This window comes from Bos taurus, chromosome 12 (genome assembly GCF_002263795.3).
Source record: "Bos taurus isolate L1 Dominette 01449 registration number 42190680 breed Hereford chromosome 12, ARS-UCD2.0, whole genome shotgun sequence".
Taxonomy (NCBI): domain Eukaryota; kingdom Metazoa; phylum Chordata; class Mammalia; order Artiodactyla; family Bovidae; genus Bos; species Bos taurus.
In genome coordinates, this window is record NC_037339.1 from 78,992,681 (window position 1) to 79,015,272 (window position 22,592).

General features: G+C 39.3%; 2 protein-coding genes across 5 annotated transcripts in view; both read right to left on the minus strand.

Moving 5' to 3' along the window:
* CCDC168 (coiled-coil domain containing 168) overlaps positions 1–15,567 on the minus strand; it is a 42,220-nt gene extending 26,653 nt beyond the window's left edge. Inside the window, exons 1-4 of one of the 2 annotated variants that reach the window (XM_025000164.2) lie at positions 11,532–15,567; positions 10,361–10,408; positions 10,149–10,188; positions 9,982–10,015 (exon numbers count right to left, since the gene is read on the minus strand). In XM_025000164.2, coding sequence (XP_024855932.1) covers positions 9,982–10,015; positions 10,149–10,158 — 44 coding nt within the window. In that variant the 5' untranslated portion in view covers positions 10,159–10,188; positions 10,361–10,408; positions 11,532–15,567. Of the gene's footprint in view, positions 1–9,981; positions 10,016–10,148; positions 10,189–10,360 lie in introns of both variants that reach the window. The other variant, XM_015473930.3, reaches the window with a different exon arrangement.
* Positions 15,568–15,669: 102 nt separating this feature from the next.
* TEX30 (testis expressed 30) lies at positions 15,670–22,313 on the minus strand. 3 transcript variants are annotated; one of them, XM_005213960.5, is made up of 7 exons: positions 22,201–22,269; positions 19,694–19,851; positions 19,027–19,100; positions 18,316–18,546; positions 17,500–17,548; positions 16,789–16,994; positions 15,670–16,138 (listed from the first exon to the last, which is right to left on the minus strand). In XM_005213960.5, the coding sequence occupies exons 2-7, from the start codon at positions 19,818–19,820 to the stop codon at positions 15,965–15,967; spliced, it is 861 nt and encodes a 286-aa protein (XP_005214017.1). In that variant the 5' UTR covers positions 19,821–19,851; positions 22,201–22,269; the 3' UTR covers positions 15,670–15,964. The 3 variants fall into 3 exon arrangements, with proteins under 3 accessions (XP_005214017.1, NP_001069763.2, XP_005214020.1); NM_001076295.2 differs by lacking the exon at positions 19,694–19,851 and having other exon boundaries at positions 22,201–22,313; XM_005213963.5 differs by lacking the exon at positions 18,316–18,546.
* Positions 22,314–22,592: the final 279 nt, after the last annotated feature.

The window sequence follows — 22,592 nt, forward strand, 5'->3', positions numbered from 1 at the left end:
CTTTGGAAGCAATGATGCTAAAGCTGAAACTCCAGTACTTTGGCCACCTTATGCGAAGAGTTGACTCATTGGAAAAGACTCTGATGCTGGGAGGGATTGGGGGCAGGAGGAGAAGGGGACGACAGAGGACGAGATGGCTGATGGCATCACTGACTCGATGGACGTGAGTCTCAGTGAACTCTGGGAGTTGGGATGGACAGGGAGGCCTGGCATGCTGCGATTCATGGGGTCGCAAAGAGTCGGACACGAATGAGTGACTGAACTGAACTGAACTGAGCAATGCTCAGACCAACAACATCAGCATCACTTTGATCAAAAATGCAAAATGATCATAAATGCAAAATGCAAAATGACCAGAAATGAAAAATCTCAGATCTCACCCTAGACTTCCTGAATCAGATGCCCTAGGTGTGGGGCCTGGAAATCTGAATTTTAACAAGCTCTCCAGGTGATTCTGATGCCCTTTTGTTTCACAGTTGTTATTGTTCAGTCGCTAAGTCGTGTCTGTTTCATGGTAAGTTTGTGTCATGGTAAGGTACCCTAAAATCATAAACTGAAACTCATATAAGCTAAGTCAGAAATTCTAGTGGCTGTCTTTCCAGGGAACACAGATTATCTTGTCCTTTACTGGAAGAATGACCCTAGTTTTAAATAACTCATCATCATGAATAAAGCCGTGAAAGTGAAAGTGAAAGTGAAGTCGCTCAGTCGTGTCTGACTCTTTGCGACTCCATGGACTGTAGCCTACCAGGCTACTCTGTCCATGGGATTTTCCAGGCAATAGTCCTAGAGTGGATTGCCATTTCCTTCTCCAGGGGATCTTCTCAACCAAGGGATCGAACCTGGGTCTCCCGCATTGTAGACAGATGCTTTACTGTCTGAGCCACCAGGGAAGTCCAGAGCCATGAAGCTAATAAATAAAATTATCAATATATACCCCCATCACACAAATAGTTTTTCTACATGTTTACTTATACAGGAAAATCTCATTGATTTGGATTCTTCTAATTATTAATAGAATTTGGAGTATTTTAGACTGAACTATTGCTTACCTTTTTTCACAGAGAACACAAAATTATTAGGTGAATGTTTAAAATACATTAAATACTTTTCAAGTTCTCTCTACTGTCAGGAGAAGCTATTAATGTCTAATATACAGGCTGTATACACATTTTTGTTACCTAGTGTGGTAGTCAATTTTGTGTGTCAACTTGCCTGGGCTGAGGAATGCCCAGAGAGCCGGTAAAACACTATTTCTGAGCACCTGTGAGGATGCTTCAGGAAGAGATTCACATTTGAATCAGCAGCCTGAAGATACAGAAGATATGCCCTGGGCATATTGGCTGGCATCATCCAATCCACTGAGGGCTCAAATAGAACAAATAGATGGAAGAGCAAACTCCCCAACTCTTACTGATCTGGGATGTCCATCTTCTTCGCCCTCAGACATCAGAGCTCCTGATTCTTGGGTCTTTGGGCTCTGAGACCATCCAGCACTGCACAACTCCCTGCCACCCCAGGACTTCTGCCTTGGGCTGAATTACACCATTTGCTTTTTTAGGTCTCCAGTTTTTATTTGGTAGATCAGGGGACTTCTCAGCCTCTATAACCATGCAAGCCAATTCCTATAAAACTCGTTTTATCTCTCTCTCTCTTTTTTGCATTTCTCTGCTGAACCCTGACTGATACACCTACCCATCATCTTTAGTATCAGGTCACCTTTGGTACCACTGCTGGGGGCCAGAGTGAGGTACTCCGCCCATGGCAAAGGTCATGAGGAAGGAGGCTCGACATACGCAAAGGCGGGATCGAGCCTCAGGAGTCCCCCTGGAAATCCTCGAGCGTCTACCCCCATAACCAGAGCCTGCCTACTTTACTACTTTGTGCTCTTACCTACACCTCTGACTTTATGGGGGGCTGTCCCCCACGACCTCTTTCGGAGAAGGAGTTAACCTAGAGCTCCAGTTAATAATAATTCCTGGGCGTGATAAGAGTGTTTTCACCTACAAACTCCTCTGAAGGTTCTCTAGCCTGCCTGACAGGCTCGTCCGGCCACATGTGACTGCTCACAGCCTCCCAACCGTGAGAGGCACGAGATGCTTTAAACCCTCTAAAAACAGGTTCTTTAGAGAAGTTAGAAAACTATAAGTATAGTGGGCTGATTAGAAATTGTATTGGTGAAGGGTTTTTCATTTGTTGAGCCAATGTTTGTTGCTACGTCTCCACATCCCCTGCCCTTACACACATTAATGAATATATAGAAGAAATAAGTATTAACCTTTGATATTAATCACGTTAGACCTTAGGCTAAGTAAATTCTTTCCTTAACTAAAACCCACTACACCGTCACCCTATAGGAATGTAACTTTATTTGGGTGGTGTCTGTTTTAAGAATAATCACCCCTGGAGAAATAAGTGTCCTGGTTGACTGACTGTTGTCACAAGGAGAGGGTCATAAATTGTCAGCAGGCCCCCCCTGGCCAGAAGATGATGTAACACCCCTAAGACCTCTGTATACATTTGTATGAAGCACCTGACTTTGAAAAGTCAGGACTGCTGACCCCGCGTGACTTTTGCATAACATCTCAGTGTATAAAAGTAGACCATGGAAAACAAAGAATTGGGATCAGTTTCTCTAAATACTGGTCTCCCCATGTCTCTCTCTCTCTCACTCTGGCTGAGTCTCCATCTGAAGCGCGGAACCCACCATGCTTACTAATTATGCCTGGGCTTCTAAGATCCGACCGGGGAGGCCTCAGTGTCTCCTCTCCTTCGGGAGAACGGAAGGACACCTGTGGCCTACGTAAGTGGTGCAAACTTCTTGTCTTGAAGTTTTATTGGTCTCCCGCGTAAACCAAGCTACTCAGCCTCTTTTCTCCACTGAATTTTCCTACTGAGCTATCCTTATTCTATTACTCTTCATATCTTTAATTAATATCTAATTGAAGCTATTGTATCCTGATCCTCGCCTATGCCGTCTTTTCTTCGAATACCCTGGATCAGCCGGGGCAGGACCCCGGCATACCACCATCTGTCCTTACAACTAAAGCAAAATTATAGCTTGGAGTAATAATCATGGATGCGTACTCTTCAACGTCCATTCTACCTCAAGGGTTTATGCTAAATCTAATATAGTAATCTCATTTCCAAGTAATTGAATAAGGAGTGGGTATGAACTAAACCCAGTATAAGACAAAGACATTTAACAACTTTGGGGAAAAGTTGCCTTGTTCCTAAGAAAGACACAGAAAGAATTGGCCTCTTAAATCCTCTGGAAACTGCTGGTCTGATTTGGAAACTCTTGGTGGCAATCTTTCTATTTACCTCAAGGTAAAACCAACACCAAGAAAGGCAGAGGGAGGGGCTCCCCTGGTGGGCCAGTGGTTAAGAATCCACCTTCCAGTGCAGAGGACATGGGTTCAATCCCTGGCTGGGGAACTAAGATCCCACATGCTGTGGGGCAAGTAAGGCCACGTACCACAACTAGAGAAACCTGTGCACCACAGTGAGGACTAAGACCCAACACACCCAAAAACAAATAAATATTTATAAATAAATACAAATAGAACAACCACATTACATGAATAAAGCCCCTTTACACCTGACAACCAAAAGAAATTAGACTGAAGTCAAGTAATCTTCAGGTTTGTACTCCACACAGCTACTAGTGATTCAGCTGAAACACAAAACTGTTACTCCTACGCTCAACCACCTTCAGTGGTTCCTCACTACCTACAGAATAAACTCCAAGCTTTTCACATGGCATACATAGTTTGTATAGTCAAAGCTATGGTCTTTCCAGTAGTCATATACAGATGTAAGAGTTGGACTATAAAGAAGGCTGAGCACCAAAGAATTGAGGCTTACAAACTGTGGTGTTGGAAAAGACTCCTGAGAGTCCCTTGACAGCAAGGTGATGAAACCAGTCAATCCTAAAGGAAATCAACCCTGAATATTCATTGGAAGAACTGATGCTGAAGCTTCAATACTTTGGCCACCTGATCAAAGGGCTGAGTCATTGGAAAAGACCCTGATGCTGGTACAGATTGAGGGCAGGAGGAAAAGTGGAAGACAGAGGATGAGATGGTTGGATGGCATCACTGACTCAATGGACATGAGTTTGAGCAAACTCCAGGAGATGGTGAAGGACAGGGAACCCTGGTGTGCTATAGTCTATGGGGTTGCAGAGTTGGTCATGACTGAGCGCCTGAACAACAATGAGAGAAAGTCCTTTATGATCTGACTCCTGCCTGTTTTTTCGACTCCTGGCCCATCCTCACCATTCCAGCAACCCTGAAATAATCATAAGTTGTTGTACATACCCTGCAGTTTCTTATTTCCTTGCCTCTGTTCATGGCCTATAAGGCCTTCTTTATTCTCCCAACCAGTGTCTTTTTCTGACTAATTTCCACTTACCTTTTAAAGTTCAGCTCCAGTATAAGCTTCTCCATGAAGCCATTCTCAACACCCCCTAAGCTGGTGTAGGTGTCTCCTAAAATGTTCTCCTAGATTTCCGATTATTGTGTTACCATACTGCAAGAAATCATCCTTTTATGTATAGAAACGAATGAAAATGAAAACACAACAACCCAAAACCTATGGGACTCAGTAAAAGCAGTGCTAAGGGGAAGGTTCATAGCAATACAAGCTTACCTCAAGAAACAAGAAAAAAGTCAAATAAATAACCTAACTCTACACCTACAGCAACCAGAAAAGGAAGAAATGAAGAACCCCAGGGTGAATAGAAGGAAAGAAATCATAAAAATTAGGGCAGAAATAAATGCAAAAGAAAAGAGACCATAGCAAAAATCAACAAAGCTAAAAGCTTTGTTTAAAAAAAGCTATTTATCTTCTTTGAGAAGATAAATAAAATAGACAAACCATTAGCCAGACTCATCAAGAATCAAAGGGAGAAGAATCAAATCAAAATTAGAAATGAAAATGGAGAAATCACAACAGACAACACAGAAATATAAAGGATCATAAGAGACTACTATCAGCAACTATATGCCAATAAAATGGACAACTTAGAAGAAATGGACAAATTCTTAGAAAAGTATAACTTTCCAAAACTGAACCAGGAAGAAATAAAAAATTTTAACAGACCCATCACAAGCACAGAAATCGAAACTGTAATCATAAATCTTCCAGCGAACAAAAGCCCAGGACCAGATGGCTTCACAGCTGAATTCTACCAGAAGTTTGGAGAAGAGCTAACATCTATCCTACTCAAACTCTTCCAGAAAATTGCAGAGGAAGGTAAACTGCCAAACTCATTCTATGAAGCCACCATCACCCTAATACCAAAACCAGACAAAGATGCCACAAAAAAAGAAAACTACAGGCCAATATCACTGATGACTGTAGATGCAAAAATCCTTAACAAAATCCTAGCAAACAGAATCCAACAACCTGTTAAAAGATCATACATCATGACCAAGTGGGCTTTATCCCAGGGATGCAAGGATTCTTCAATATCCACAAATCAATCAATGTAATACACCACATTAACAAACTGAAAGATAAAAACCATGTGATTATCTCAACAGATGCAAAGAAAGTCTTTGATAAAATTCAACATCCATTTATGATAAAAAAACCCTCCAGAAAGCAGGCATAGAAGGAACACACTTCAACATAATAAAAGCTATATAATAAAAAAATAATAAATATAATAAAATTATTATAAATAATAATTTATAAATTATATTTATAATAATAAAACCCACAGCTAACATTATCCTCAATGGTAAAAAATTGAAAGCATTTCCTGTAAAGTCAGGAACAAGACAAGGGTACCCACTCTCACCACTATTATTCAACATAGTTTTGGAAGTTTTAGCCACAGCAACCAGAGAAGAAAAATAAAAGGAATCCAGGTTGGAAAAGAATAAGTAAAACTCGCACTGTTTGCAGATGACATGATCCTCTACATAGAAAACCCTAAAGACTCCACCAGAAAATTACTAGAGCTAATCAATGAACATAGTAAAGTTGCAAGATATAAAATTAACACACAGAAATCCCTTGCATTCCTATACACTAACAATGAGAAAACAGAAAGAGAAATTAAGGAAACACTTCCATTCACCATCGCAACTAGAAGAATAAAATACTTAGGAATAAATCTACCTAAAGAAACAAAAGACGTATATATAGAAAACTATAAAACATTAATGAAAGAAATCAAAGATGACACAAATAGATGGAGAAATATACCACGTTCATGGATTGGAAGAATCAATATAGTGAAAATGAGTATACTATCCAAAGCAATCTATAGATTCAATGCAATCCCTATCAAGCTACCAATGGTATTTTTCACAGAACTAGAACAACTAATTTCACAATTTGTATGGAAATACAAAAAACCTCGAATAGCCAAAGCAATCTTGAGAAAGAAGAATGGGAATGGAAGAATCAACCTGCCTGACTTCAGTCTCTACTACAAAGCTACAGTCATCAAGACAGTACGGTACCAGCACAAAGACAGAAATATAGATCAAAGGAACAAAATAGAAAGCCCAGAGATAAATCCACACACCTATGGATACCTTATCTTTGACAAAGGAGGCAATAATGTACAATGGAGAAAAGACAATCTCTTTAACAAGTGGTGCTGGGAAAACTGGCCAATCACTTGTAAAAGAATGAAACTAGAATACTTTCTAACACCATATACAAAAATAAACTCAAGATGGATCAAAGGTCTAAGTGTAAGACTTAGAAACTCCTAGAGGAAAACATAGGCAAAACACCCTCTGACATAAATAATAGCAGGATCCTCTATGACCCACCTCCCAGAGTAATGGAAATAAAGCAAAAATAAAAAAATGGGACCTAATTAAACTTAAAAACTTCGGCACAAAGAAGGAAACTATAAGCAAGGTGAAAAGACAGCCTTCAGAATGGGAGAAAATAATAGCAAACAAAGAAACTGACAAGAATTAATCTCAAAAATATACGAGCAGCTCCTGCAGCTCAATTCCAGAAAAGTAAATTACCCAATCAAAAAATGGGCCAAAGAACTAAATAGACATTTCTCCAAAGAAGACATACAGATGGCTAACAAACACATGAAAAGATGCTCAACATCACTCATTATCAGAGAAATGTAAATCAAGACCACAATGAGGTACCATCTCACACCAGTCAGAATGGCTGCTATCCAAAAGTCTACAAACAATAAATGCTGGAGAGGGTGTGGAAAAAAGGGAACCCTTTTATACTGTTGGTGGGAATGCAAACTAGTACGGCCACTATGGAGAACAGTGTGGAGATTCCTTTAAAAACTAGAAATAGAACTGCCATATGACCCAGCAATCCCGCTGCTGGGCCTACACACCAAGGAAACCAGAACTGAAAGAGACACGTGTACCCCAAAGTTCATTACAGCACTGTTTATAATAGCCAGGACATGGAAGCAACTTAGATGTCCATCAGCAGATGAATGGATAAGAAAGCTATAGTACATATGCACAATGGAATATTACTCAGCCATGAAAAAGAATACATTTGAATCAGTTCTAATGAGGTGGATGAAACTGGAGCCTACTATACAGAGTGAAGTAAGTCAGAAAGAAAAACACCAATACAGTATACTAATGTATATATATGGAATTTAGAAAGATGGTAATGATGACCCTATATGCGAAACAGCAAAAGAGACACAGATGTATAGAGCAGTCTTTTGGACTCTATGGGAGAAGGCGAGGGTGGGATGACTTGAGAGAATAGTATTGAAACATGTATATTATCATATGTGAAACAGATCGCCAGTCCAGGTTCAATGCATGAGACAGGGTGCTCAGGGCTGGTGCACTGGGATGACCCTGAGGGATGGGATGGGGAGGGAGATGGGAGAGGGGTTCAGGATGGGGAACAGATGTATACTCATGGCTGATTCATGTCAGTGTATGGCAGAAACCACTACAATATTGTAAAGTAATTAGTCTCCAATTAAAACAAAAACAAAACAAACAAAATCATCCTTTATGAATATGTCTCCTCCCCAAGAATATAAGCTTCTTGAGAAGAGATACTATCTTATTATTTGTGCATGCATGCTCAGTCACTCAGTCATGACCAACTCTCTGTGACCCCACAGACAAATGAGGAAAATAAAGCTTAAAGGTTAAGTGGATTGTTTACCTACCATGACCTCTCTCTTCAATACAAATGAAGAAGTAATAATCACCAGTTCTGATAATTCAGTTGAAAAATATTTATTTAGCACCTATCATAGCCTGCCAGGCTCCTCTGTCCATGGGGTTTTCCCAGAAAGAATACTGGAGTGGGTGGTCACTACCTCCTCCAGGGCTTATTATTTGAATACCAGTGTAAAATACAAGGTCCATTGTATAGGGATATCTAATGATTACTGAATGGATTTTGATGAAAACAATTAAGATGTTGATAGCACCAAGAGTAGCAATGTCAGTATTTAATCTCTAGCACTCATGTATCCTCAGGATGTGGGATGAATTCTGATTGTATAAACTCCTTTCATGGCACTCTTGAAGAACCTAGCTCAGGGTCTGCTGGGTTCACAGTAGGTGCTAAATGAATATTTTTTCAGTTGAATTATCATAACTTGTCATTATTACTTCTTTGTACTGGAGAGAGAGGTTGGGGTAGAGAGAGAAGCAAGCCACTTAACCTCTAAGCTTTATTTTCCTCATCTGTAAAAACAGGAATGATGCTCTGCAGTGACCTAAATGGGAAGGAAATCCAAAGGAGAGGGGACATATGTATGTGTATGATACACTGATTCACTCTGCTGTACAGCGAAACTGACACAACATTATAAAGCAACTATGTGCGTGCTTGGTCACTTCAGTCATGTCTAACTCTTTGCAACCCTGGACTGTAACCCACCAGGTTCCTCTGTCCATGGAATTCTCCAGGTAAGAATACTGGAGTGGGTAGCCATTTCCTTCTCCAGATTCCCAACCCAGGGATCAAACCTGGGTCTCCTGCATTACAGGTGGATGCATTACCATCTGAGCCACCAGGGAAGCCCTAATATATACATTATATACAAACATGTATTTGTACATACTCTGAAACAAATTTTAAAAAAACAGTAATGATACTACCTACCTGGAAGGATAATTTCAACAATATATAAAAAACCATTAATACAGTTTGGAATAGAGCAACCATTTAAAAATCAAAGTTAAAAAACAGAACTACCATATGACCCACCAATCCCACTCCTGGGCATATACCCAGAGAATACCATAATTCAAAAAGATACATGAACCCCAGTGTTCACTGCAGCACTGTGTACAATAGCCATAAAATGGAAGCAATCTAAATGTCCATCAACACAGGAATGGATAAAGAAGATGTGGTACATGTATACAATGGAATATTAATCATTAAAAGGAATGAAATTGTGACATTTGCAGAGATGTAGATGGACCTAGAGACTGCCATACAGAGTGAAGTGAGTTAAAAAGAAAAAAACAAATACTGAATATATCACTTATATGTGGAATCTAGAAAAATGATACAGATGAACTTACTCACAAAATGGAGGCACAGATGTAGAGAACAAACGTATGGATACCAAGGGGGAAAGATGGGGTGGGATGAACTGGGAGATTGGGACTGACCTATATACACTGCTATGTATAAAATAGATAACTAAAGAGAACCTCGTGTAGAGCACAGGGAACGCTACTCAGTGCTCAGTGGTGACCTAAAGGGGAAAGAAATCCAAAAAGAGGGGATGTGTGTGTGTATATATATAACTCATTCACTTTGCTGTACAGTAGAAACTAACATAACTTTATAAAGCAACTATACTCCAATAAAAATCAATTTAAAAAATAAAAATCAAAGTTAGACTGAATTATGATGTTGGACTGCTGTTGTATTCTATACAAATGGGAAAACTTTTTTCTGTAATTCAGATGTAATTTTGAATAGAACAAAACCAATCCATTTCATCTAATTTCAAAATGTATCATTTACCTTGCTTCTGAGGATGAAATAGCTGACCAATGATCTAGGGAGAAATAGGAATTAAAAAAAGTCAGAGTATCAGTGGGAGAAGTTCAGACTGAACAAGTTTTATATTAAAATATGAAATTGTATTGAACTGAACTTGGACTGAGCTGATAAAATTGTAGGATACTTACCAAATTTCATGCTTGTCAGGCAACTTCCATTGTCTTCTTTCTGTCAAGGGAGACAATAAAATGTTCAATTTGGTTCAGTCGCTCAGTCGTGTCCAACTCTTTGCGACCCCAGTTAGAGTAATCCAAATATCAAAGTTACACAATTTTATAAGTTATTCTTCTGAGTTATTTTGAAAAATCTTGGAAAAGGAAATCAAGCATTTTTTTCTTACCTTGTGGACATCTGACTTATCCTTTTCTGAAGGAAGTGCAGGCTTCTTCTGAAAGGACATACAAATCTTTAAGAGTATGATCTCAAAAATAATTCCCAGGAAAATTATAAAGAAGATTGCCATCCAATTATTTTGAGAAGTCCAGGACTCTAGAAGTTCCCATAATGTCAAAAATGTATCATTTCCCAATCCACCTTGCACCACTTTTTTAAAGAAATAAAATTGCTTTGACATTGTTATGTAATATATGAAATAGATGGATCTCTTCATTCCAAAGCCCTTGATTCTGGATGCCCCAAAACACAACAAGGTGGTATGCCCATCTCATAACCATGTGCAATGTTCTGCCAGGAAAAAATGCCCAGTGCTGCCCAGTGCCTTGTTAAGTATAGTAGTGACTGCTCTGGGTCTAAGTGAGGTACGTGTCATAGTGGGTATTTAACTGAGCTCATATCAACTTACTTGAGCAATAATGAAAGTTCACTGGTGAGACATGTATGATGCTATCTGTAGTTGTTTTTAATAAAAAAATAATCCTCCATTAATTTCACACCCCCCCCATAATTCTATAAATAATTCCTTAGCAGTTGGGTTATAACTATACTGTAATTTTTAAAAATGTAGAACAAATTTGAATTGGACCAAACCATTTTCTTTTACAACCAGGAAGTGTATTTTATACTTGTTATCAAGAAAACATGAATGTAGGGTGGCAAGATTTAGCATTAACACACACACACACACACACACACACACACACACACACACAAACTAGATGCTGCAGTTTAATTTGAACTTCAGATAAATACCAAATAATTTTTTGGTATGTTTCATTGTCACTCTGCAGGACAGATAACAGCTTGTCTCTTGGGGGCCAGCCTGATGTTTTCTTAAAATAGAACACCTCATTTTATATTTCTTTTTGTTAGAGGTGACTGTCAGCAATGTTCCTCTTCAATAATCTACTGCAATGTTGAAAACCAAAGTTAGATTTGGTGGGTTCTGGAATGGTCTCCTGGTGAATTTCCTCTTTACTCTATTTCTGGTGATACCAAGGAATAGCTACCTGTGATGCTTGCTGATGTCAGAATTAGGGTGGGGCAGAACCAAAGTCTTAAGAGTTGTAAGTATACAAAACAATCTGGACTGTTAGTGAAAATATTAACACTACCTTGGATTTAGAGCACTTTCCTTTGGAAGATGTACTGAATTAATACTTCCGTTGTCTTCATTTGTTCAAGGTGGGCTGAAGAAAGAAGTAGAGTTCTTTACACCAGAGTTAATTGTTCAGGCCTTCTCTGTTGCATAACTTTGAGAGCAAGAAAGATTTCTTGAGTTCTTACTACCTAGAGTATTAGAGAGGAGATCAATGACACATCCTATAAGTTTAGGATCTTAATTTAGGTTTAACTGTGATCTTGGGGTTTGTCTTTGCAAAGTATGTCTCACTGGGATGCATGGTATAGGAATTCCTTAGTTCTAGAACAAACAATTCCTCTAGGCATTTCTAGGGTAAAATACACCCTCCTCTCTGACTCCCCTTCCATATATACAAACAGGGTGATTTTATTCTGCTGGGTTTTTCCATATTTAATGCAGCTAATGAAATACTCATTCTTTTGACCAATGGCAAGAGAAATTAAATTCATTTAATGTTTACTACCTTAAAGGGGATTCAACATTTTAACATGAAGAAACTCTCTAGTTCGTTCCTAAGATCTTTTAAGTGATGACACTGAACCCGTTAATTAGTATACCGCTAATATCTACCACTCCTATTAATGCTTAAGTTTGCATAGAGGTAAAGAAGAGTCTCTGCTTCCAGGGCTTTGTTGTTCAGTTCAGTTCAGTTCAGTTCAGTTGCTCAGTCGTGTCTGACTCTTTGTGTCCATCACCAACTCCCGGAGTCCACCCAAACCATGTCCATTGAGTCGGTGATGCCATCCAACCATCTCATCCTCTGTCATCCCCTTCTCCTCCTGCCTTCAACCTTTCCCAGCATCAGGGTCTTTTCCAGTGAGTCGGTTCTTCGCATCAGGTGGCCGAAGTATTGGAGTTTCAGTTTCAGCATCAGTCCTTCCAATGAATATTCAGGACTGATTTCCTTTAGAATTGATTGGTTGGATCTCCTGGGAGTCCAAGGGACTCTCAAGAGTCTTCTCCAACAACACAGTTCAAAAGCATCAATTCTTCAGCACTCAGCTTTCTTTATAGTCCAATTCTCACATCCATACATGACTATTGGAAAAACCATAGCTTTGACTAGACAGACTTTGTTGGCAAAGTAATGTCTCTGCTTTTTAATATGCCCTCTAGGTTGATCACAGCTTTTCTTCCAAGGAGCAAGCATTTTTTAATTTCATGGCTGCAGTCACCATCTGCAGTGATTTTGGAGCCCCCAAAATAAAGTCTGCCACTGTTTCCATTGTTTCCCCATCTATTTGCCATGAAGTGATTGGACCAGATGCCATGATCTTAATTTTCTGAATGTTGAGTTTTAAGCCAACTTTTTGCCTCTCCTCTTTCACTTTCAGCAAGAGGCTCTTTAGTTCTTCTTCGCTTTCTGCTGTAAGGGTGGTGTCATCTGTATATCAGAGGTTATTAATATTTCTCCCAGCAATCTTGATTCCAGCTTGTGCTTCATCCAGCCCAGCATTTTGCATGATGTACTCTGCATATAAGCTAACTAAACAGGGTGACAATATACAGCCTTGACATACTCCTTTCCCTGTTTGGAACCAGTCTGTTGTTCCATTTCCGGTTTTAACTGTTGCTTCTTGCCCTGTATACAGACTTTTCAGGAGGCCGATCAGGTGATCTGGTATTCCCGTCTCTTTAAGATTTTTCCACAGTTTGTTGTGATCCACACAAAGGCTTTGGTGTAGTCAATAAAGCAGATGTTTTTCTGGAACTCTCTTGCTTTCTCAATTATCCAATAGATGTTGGCAATTTGATCTCTGGTTCCTCTGCCTTTTCTAAATCCAGTTTGAGCATCTGGAAGTTCACGGTTCATGTACTGTTGAAGCCTTGCTTGGAGAATTTTGAGCATTACTTCTTGAGAGAAGATATGTGGCTTTCAAGGAGATACTTGGTTGGGGTAATTCAAGAAAAGCTGTGAAGTGGTAAAGAGAACTTAAGGGCCTTAAAGGATGAGAATGATTGGTAGCAGACAAAGACTAACAAAAGTTTCAGGAAGAAAAGGCAGAAAGACTTTGTTCCAAAACTTTGTGCAGTGAATTTAGCTGGAGTACTACGTATAGGTTGAGAGTATGGGGGGAAGAAAATAAGGTTAAAATGTTGGTACAGCCTATTGTGGAGGACCTTGAACTAAGGTCTTTAACCTTAACAATCACCTTTGGAGATCCACCAACAGTTTCTGAGTTAAAGGTGTCAAATGGTTTACTGGTACAAGCAGACAATAGTAAAATGAATTAGGCTGCTGTAACTATACAGATGTGAATTGATGAGGGCCTGGCTTGTAAACCAGACAGTGTAAACAAAATGGGGGTAGAATCAGACTTTGATACTGAAAATATAGGATTTGGTAACTAAAAGGAAAGCAAATGGATTCAGGGGTGGTGTAGAAAAGCTGACGTGAAGGAGAAAGGACTTAAAGATAAATCTCAAAGCTGGTTTGTCAAGGACAAGGTTCTCAACTTAGGAATTACTGACATTTTGGACCAGAACTTCTTTGTAGTGGTTGGTTGTCCTGTGTATGGCAGGATGCTAGTAGAATCCCTTTCTTGCGAGGTACCAGGAGCACTCCACCCCAGTCATGACAACCAAAAATGCAGTTATGTGATCCCCACCCATGGCTTGGTACACAGTTCTCCAATGACAAGCTATTTCATCAATCAGTAGTTTCTTATGGGTAACTCAGGGAAAGCTGAGTTGTGCTGTCATGTCTGACTCATTGCGACCCTATGGACCATAATCCACCAGGCTCCTCTGTCCATGGGATTCTCCAGGCAAGAATACTGGAGTGGGTTGACATTTCCTTCTCCAGGGGATCTTCCCAACCCAGGGATCGAACATGCATCTCCTGCACTGGCAGGTGAATTCTTTACTGCTGAGCCACCTGGGAAGCCCAACTCAGGTCAGGGAAAAACCAACTTTAAATGAACTTCTACGTTATCCTTATATTTGCAGTAGTATCTTTGAATGGTCATCCATATTATGCCTATAGTTTAGTGTGAAACTTGAATATTATGACTACAAAGCCTGGTTAGTAACCTTTCAAATCTATTTCTTCATTGTACTTTTATACTGTAGTCTGCATTCTAGTAAGTTTTCCTTTGTATTTTCCCTGGTTTATATTATTTGCCAATTGATTTACATGTAATAGATCATTATTATATTTGTTAGCTCTGGTTAAGTATTTTTTATGTTAATATTTTGATCAGTCTTGTTTTAAAAGTTAAGTATTAATTATACACTATTTTTAAAAATTAAGGCATCATTCAAGAAATTCAGTCAAAAAATAACTATTATACACTGAGTGACATGGAAATTTTGATTTTGTAATAGTACATTTGATTCTAATATTCACATTATATCTAATATACACATTAGTTATCTAGATTTTTGTTCTTTATGCACTATTTAGAAAAATTAAAATCCATTGACTTCATCAGGGCAGGAGAAACAAGGGACCTGAAAACTCTGAAAGCTTCCTAGGCTGCCCTGACTGTCGGAACGGCCTAACCTGAGGTCAGTAGGGTACTCAGGGAGTTAATTTCCTACTGTAGAGAACCACCGCTCACTACAAACTTATACTATATATCATCAGCCTCATCACATTTTTTGCATTCTGTACAGGAAATATAGAAACTAAGTTTTTCATATCTAACTCAATACCCTGAAGTCTAGTCCAAGTGATACCTGCACTTCTCAAAGCAAAATTAAGAGCCCTAACTCTGTCTAGATACAACACAGATATTAGTTCCACTATTTACTCATTTCATTCTCTCCTTAATCAGAGAGCTTTAGACATCAAGTTCCCCTACTATATTAAACTCCACGTTTAATCACTGTTGTAAACCTAATGAAGCTTTGCCTGTAACAGACCTTCAGTAAGCATTTATTCAATAAAAGTTGTTACTTTATTCTAAAAACAATGTTCAGAGTCCCCATATATGAAAATGTATCTTCATCTATCCCTTGAGATTTAATAAAACATTAGGTGACTTAGATGTATACATTCTATAAAACTGACTAAATTTACTAAAGCATTGTTCTTCCTTCATAAAGATGACCCTGCTCTGCACAATTAAGAGCACTGTTTGAGTTGCACAGCAATGAGACAAAAGTTCTGTTGTAACAAAATTCAACGTTTAATTTTTCAAAACTTATTAAAGAAAATAAATTATATTTAGACCACCTTCAATATTTGTACATCATCTTTATACAACTATGACAGTACTCTCAAGAGACATTTTATAAAGAACATTAATTTCACTATTAAAATGTGTTTTCAAAACGGGGTAACATGAAAGGACATTAAATTAGTCTGAAATATATCTCATAATGCTGAGAAGTATGCTCTTCTTTAACAAATTAACTGTACTTGTATTCAAAATAACATAGCCTTTAACTTATAGACAATTATTTCTTGTCCGTTTCAGTGATTTCCTGGATCCAAAACAAAATCTGTGTATTTATTTCTTTGAAAACATCATTTGTTGATCGTCCTTTCACTGCCATGGAATGATTTGCCTTCTCAATCCAGTGTATTTTATGAGGAGCTTGCATTTTCTGTGCCACTTTCTCCAACAAGTTCTAAAAGGAAAAAAGAAGATGATACTAGACTAATACCCTATTGGTGTTTCATAAAGATTTACTCTCTCCTACCCCACCTATACTTGGCATCCATTCACTAAATATTAAAACCTACTCTAAAGATAACTTATGAGGCAATGGATTGTGCAAGAAGTGACAATACAGACTTCTTACATATAGCAACACCACAGAACAGATCAAGCATTCATTCTTGACAAGTCAAAAAATTCTTCTAAAAAATATTTTTCCCAAGAAAATTATATATTCTGGGAAAGACACTAAAATTTAGTAATATGTACAAGTTACTTTTCTTCAAGGGTCAATTTTATAACAAATTCGAAGAATGTGATTAAATGTTGAAATGATAAAACAAATATACAGTCTAGTAATCCCAAATTCACAAGATTCAGATATTAACCCTTCATTTGCTAAGTAAGAGTTAATTCATTTATCACCTAATTACAAGGGGTTGAATATTGTCAGTACGCTCATAGTTTTAGATTCCCCTCAGTAACAGGGTACCAAAGACATAAAAGGAGCATAGTAAAATCAGCATCTTTTTAAAGAGACTGAATGTTGCAGGTAGCATCTTGTTCCCAAGATGTTTCTTTCATTCTCTTTCATTCACACAAACAGCAAGTCATAATCACCTTTTCACACATTTCATCTGCTGAGCCTGACACAAACAGTACAGGATCTTTTATACGAAAGAGATCTTCATCTCTAAGTTTATGCTGCTGTTTTGGATGGTGCAGTGGATAGGAAATACAAATGAGACCTCGAACAAAATCATCAGCATCATCAGGCTCAATATGACACAGTACAGAAGCAGCTGCTCTTGAGCCCATTGAACGACCTAAAATCAATTAAAATCAAGTTCAGTTTGAAATACAGACATTCACATAAAGTAGTAGTGATGATAATGGCAGATTTAATTTACTATGCATCCATCATATTGCTTATCTATACTTAACAGAAGGTGGCAATTAACAAGCCTCAATACCCACAGACTTGTGAAGAGCTAAAAACTGATCCTAAATCAAATCTAAAAAAAAAGAATAATTATTTATTGAAAGAATACTTAAAGAGGTAAAGACAAACCTTGTGAAGGGATCAGTTCAGAGGATGATTCAAGAATATAATAAAAGGAGACGTCTTTGGGTTATAATACATATGTATATGGCTTAAATTCGATTTAAATATTAAAGCACCTTGATGTTATTATACCTGGACGTGACTTACCAAAACAAAACAAAAAATCCTTAACTCTATTCCTGTCATTAATTTTAATTCTTGATTACCTATTCCTGTATTAATGTGAGTAGATTTTAAAACAAGTATTCACAAGTATTGCAACTTACCTCCAAGGAAAACACCTGCAAGTTTGTATTCTGAGGTCTTTAGGTAATTCTAGAAAAATCAACCAAAAAACCATCAGTTCTTCTCCTATATTCCACTGGAAAAACCAACACATATTTCTCATCATTACTAGAGTGTATAAAACTTTTACAAAGACAACCACAACATTTTAAGGGATTTTACTTGGAAGAGGTAACCAGTTCTTTGCTCTTCTGGTCATGCCTTCACTATCAAGTCATATATTGGGTAATACACACAAATATGTGAAAAAAAACACTGTCTAAAATATTCAAGTACTAAAACATTTTTAAAGAAAAAAATTTGGAGGGGAAAAAAAGAGCCAGTTAAAAGCTTCCAACTAAGGCAAAATCTGATAATGCTACAACTAACATCTGATTTAAAGCTCTGAAAAACTTAGCACGCTTGAAGTAATTTGGATTAAAAGAAATTTCGGTTTTCATCCAGGGATTTTAGTTTCCAACATGGAAATCATGCTATTTGTACACTCACAGCATATGAGGCTAACTGTCTAGAACTGTATATGCTTAAGTTATATAATTCCAAGAAGGAAATTACATCATAAGTAGATGCCTTGGCAGTATCATGGAGAAACATCTATGATGTGAGCACTCATCCCTATAGAAACTGATGGTAAAAAAGAGCAATCTGACCACTACCCAGCCTTCACACACTGTTGAGTTTCTAAGAATATTCATTAGGGTTTTTAAAATTAAACCAAATGACTAATAAAATTTGTCAATTTACTGTGCATTTAAAAAATAGAATTATTATAAGTAAATATAAAGAAATTTTCTTACCAAAACTGATTTATATGCCTTAATTCTATGTACAATATTAAGGCCTTTACAGGTAAATCTCAGGCAAAAAAACCCATGAGAGGCAAGATGGGATGCCAGTGATGTCAAATGAGGGAGATTCATATCTCCTGATGCTCCATGTGTAAGAATGACTCCATATGTTAAGCTCTTGTTAGGTACCAAACAAACAGCATCTAGCAATTTATTTCCAAAAGGTACTTTTAACTTTACCTGGAATTCAAGAGAATAAAGGGATCAAAAATTAACTTCCCTGACTATTTAGACAAATGAATAACTATATAGGTTTGTTCTGCAATACAAATGATTCAAATCACAGCCTCAAAATAAAAAGCAATATTAATAATAATTTATATTTAAGTACTTATTGTGTCAGGTACTATCATAACTGCTCTTTATATATTAACTCATTTAAACTTTCTAAGAATTCTGTGGTAAGTACTGTTACAATTTCCATTTTAGAGATGAGAAAACTGAGGCACAGTACGTTATATCATGTGCCCAAGGTTATATATCCACTAGCCAAGATCCAAATTCAGGCAGTCTGCTCCAAAGTTCTCACTCCTAACCACTAATGCTATACTGTCTCTCACAGTACAAGCTGAAAATAAGAAAATTATTCTGGAGCCATATGACTACAAAAAAAAAAAAAAGGAACCCTGAAGATGCAGAATATATGAAAATATGTATTACCTCTGTATGACTCATTTTCACTGTTGAATAACAATCTTTAAGTGCCTTACATCTGAGAAGCAAAGGACATCTCCCTGAAAAGAAGATTCTATTGTAAAAGGTGGGTTGGTAGACATGGATATGATACAAGAACTATGAATGAATATTTAGTAGCTAAAATAAAGACATTTATATATAACTACTTTAGGAACTGATATCTTTACATCTACATTATTTTCATTCCAATGGTCATTCAGAATTGGTTATAGGGCCGGCCAGGTGTGGGGCTGGCAGATGTTATCTAAGTCAATGTGATACCATAATATGCATTCTATAAGAAAACTCATATCAAAGTAGGATGCTATATCTTGGTACATATAAATACGTATTTTTCCTAAGCATCTTTGTTCTCAACCAACTATCTTCAACCTAATTTCACAGCATCTTTCTATTAACCCATTTCCTTCGTCTTTACTGGTCCCAACTCTTCCTTCTACCCTGCAGTGGAAGCAGACATCCACATCCTTTGTCCTGAGACTGCAGAAACCTCCCACTAGACAGAATGTAAATCTCCACACTATTGCCTTTGGGCTTGACTATGTGACTTGCTTTAACCAAAAGATGTTTCAGTGTGCCACTTCTGAGCTGAAGCATGGCAAATTTTCCAGAAGGGCTCTTAAACTCTCACCTTCAGCCCCAAGAAAAGTACGCTCCACGTATTTTTGCCTTTTCAGCCCGGGTTCCACAATGAAGATACATGGAGCAGATCTGAACTCAAAACTGAAGTCTGGAGTCCAGCCTAGTCCAATCAACATCTAAACCACTGAAGAACCATGAAATGTCTACCTGAAGAATCAAGGGCATGAAATGCTGTGAGCCACTAAGACTTCAGGGTTGTTACACAGTATTCTTTCCCGTAGTGTATTGTTCAGGATATGCTTAACATCAGGATCATTAATTTTTTTCCTATTAACATTTACTAATTTATTCACTGAATAACATGTTCAAAATGTACAAAAGTATACAGTGAAAAGTCTCTCCCTAATTCCACTTTTGCCTTACCATCCAGATCTCCTCTTCAAAGGCAATCAGTATTCTGCTTATCTTTTAGGTATTTTATATACATATATACATACATACATCTTTTTATAAAACTAGTGATATATTTTTTCTGAACCCCCTCCCCAACATATATCTTTGTGATTACTCTTTTTTATACAATGAGCTTATTTCATTGTTTTTTTATGACTACAAAATATTCCAAAGGAGGGTTGTACAAAATTTATTTTACCAACCATCTATTAATGAAAATTGAGACTGTTTCCAATCTTTTGCTAAAGCAATATTTCAATGAGTGGCAATATTGCAATGAGTGGCAATATTGCAATGGTTTACCAATCTATTAATGAAAATTGAGACTGTTTCCAATCTTTTGCTAAAGCAATATTGCAATGAGTGGCAATACTGCAATGAGTGGCAATACATGTGTGTAGACATATCTATAAATTCCTGTGTCAAAGGGTGTATTCATTTGCATTTAAGAAATACATTTCATTTTTGAATAGGCAATATATGCACATGGTACACTATTTTAAAAGAATAAAAATGTCTGAATAGTGAAGTCTCTTCACATTTTTCCCCCAGCCACAAAGTTTCTTTCCCTTCCAAGAAGCCATCACTGTGACTAATTTATTGCACAGATCCTTCCCTTTACATGTTATGTGTGTGTAGAATTCTCATACAGAGCCTGAAAGGTATTAGACCGGCTGCAAAAAGTTCTGGGATTTAAACTGGAGGAGGAGGATGAAGGGCTTCAGCCTTCACTGTCTGTTTTCATAAACGTAGACTCGTAATTGTGCCTGGGGTCCCCAGCTTCAAAGATCCCATTTTATGTTCTCAAGAGAAGAGCCTCCAGTCTCCTGGTGGGAGAGAAGCAGTATCCTACCAGTATGAAACGGGGAAGGAGAGCTTGCTATCTAATTACTTCTCAGACAGACCTCACCTAAGTGGTCTTTATTTGAGCCATGCACATCCATCCCCAGCACCATTCCTTTCATTTCCAGCTCCCAAAGTGTCCCATGCTGCCAGTTTCTGCACATTTTGAAGATTTTGTTTCTTATATATATATATATAATTGTACGACACTTGCTTTCTGGAGCCCAGTATTTTACTGCTATTGTTTCTTTCCCATTTTCTTCATCTCTGTGGGTTTGTGTCTTTTTGAAAATCCCTTTACTGTACTTTCAGTGAGATTTCAGGGAGTAAAATTAGATACACGTCCTCAACCCACTCTCTTAACCTAGAATGCTCTATTCCTCAACAAGTGGGGTGCTCGTGGTTCTTTTTTTCTGGCAAACGCCACTCTTGCGTGACGGACAGCCTGTCCTTGCCAACAGTGCAACACGTGCTGGACTATAAGGGCAATAGTGAGCCGGCTCTAGCTAATAAATCTCGGGTTTAGCGGGTCAGAAGGGGCGGCGGGGTTGGAGCCTGGCTCCGCCTCGGTGTCTTCAAAGGCAGCAAACGCCACCAACTTCGGAGAGAGGCTGCGACGGTTCACCGTCTGGACCCGCGTGCCCACGCTTGTGGGCGTTTTCAAGAGTGATTTGTGTGACTACTGTCGTCAGGATGCGACAGAGACCACATCCGAAGCCGGATGATCGGATGCCACCACCCCTTAACTTTCAGTTGGAAAAAAAAAACATTCTTGCGTCATCCGCCTCGTCCGGGCGGAACGTTGGAAATCGCGAGGAAAACGCAACGGCAACTGTCAGACTTCAAGTCCTTGAGGGGAGTCGCGGGTCCGGGCCGCCTCGACAACAAGCGGAACAAGGTAGAAACTCGAGGTCAGGCTTCCCGGGGTTGGGGACCCAAAGGCGCCCGAGGACCGTCCGATTCCGCCCGTCGGGGCTGCACGGTGGCCGGCGCGCGGGAGATCCTCGCTCGGAGGCCGGCTCGCCCCGCCCTCACCGTCCCTTCTAGGAGCCTCCCGACCGGCCGGCCGAAGCCCCAGCTGCCGCGGCCCGCGGGACCTAACCGACGCCTCACGCCTCACGGAGCCGCCCAACAGCCCCTGAGGGACGACGGCCGCGAGGCCGAAACGCCGCTGGAGGGACCGCGGAAAGCCCTCGGAAGCCGTTCCCAAGTAGCAGCCCCGACCACTGCCGCCGCCGCCGCCACAGCCGCCGCACTTACCAGGGACGGGAAAGTGGCCGGCAGCACCTAACCGTCCTCACTCCCTTCAGGGAGCGAACTACCACACTCGAAGGGACCGCCTCGCCGCGCCCGCCAGCGCGTCCCGCTACAGCGCAGGCGCGCGCAGGCCCCGCCCCCCAGGCGCGCGAGCTGGCGCGCGGGGCACGCTGGGAGCGGGAGTTTTCCCGCCCCTGCCGCCGGTGCTGTGGCGGTGTCTGCTGCCCAGCCCGAGGGGGCGCTGTCGGGCCGCCTCCCCTCGCTGCCTCACCCCCGACTTCCTCTTTCAGGATCCTTCGGAGTCCCAGCCATTCCCTTCCAGCAGGTGCACCGGCCATAAGGCTAAGACACCGCTTGCTGCCTCAGAAAAAGAAGATTCCATCCATATTGTATCA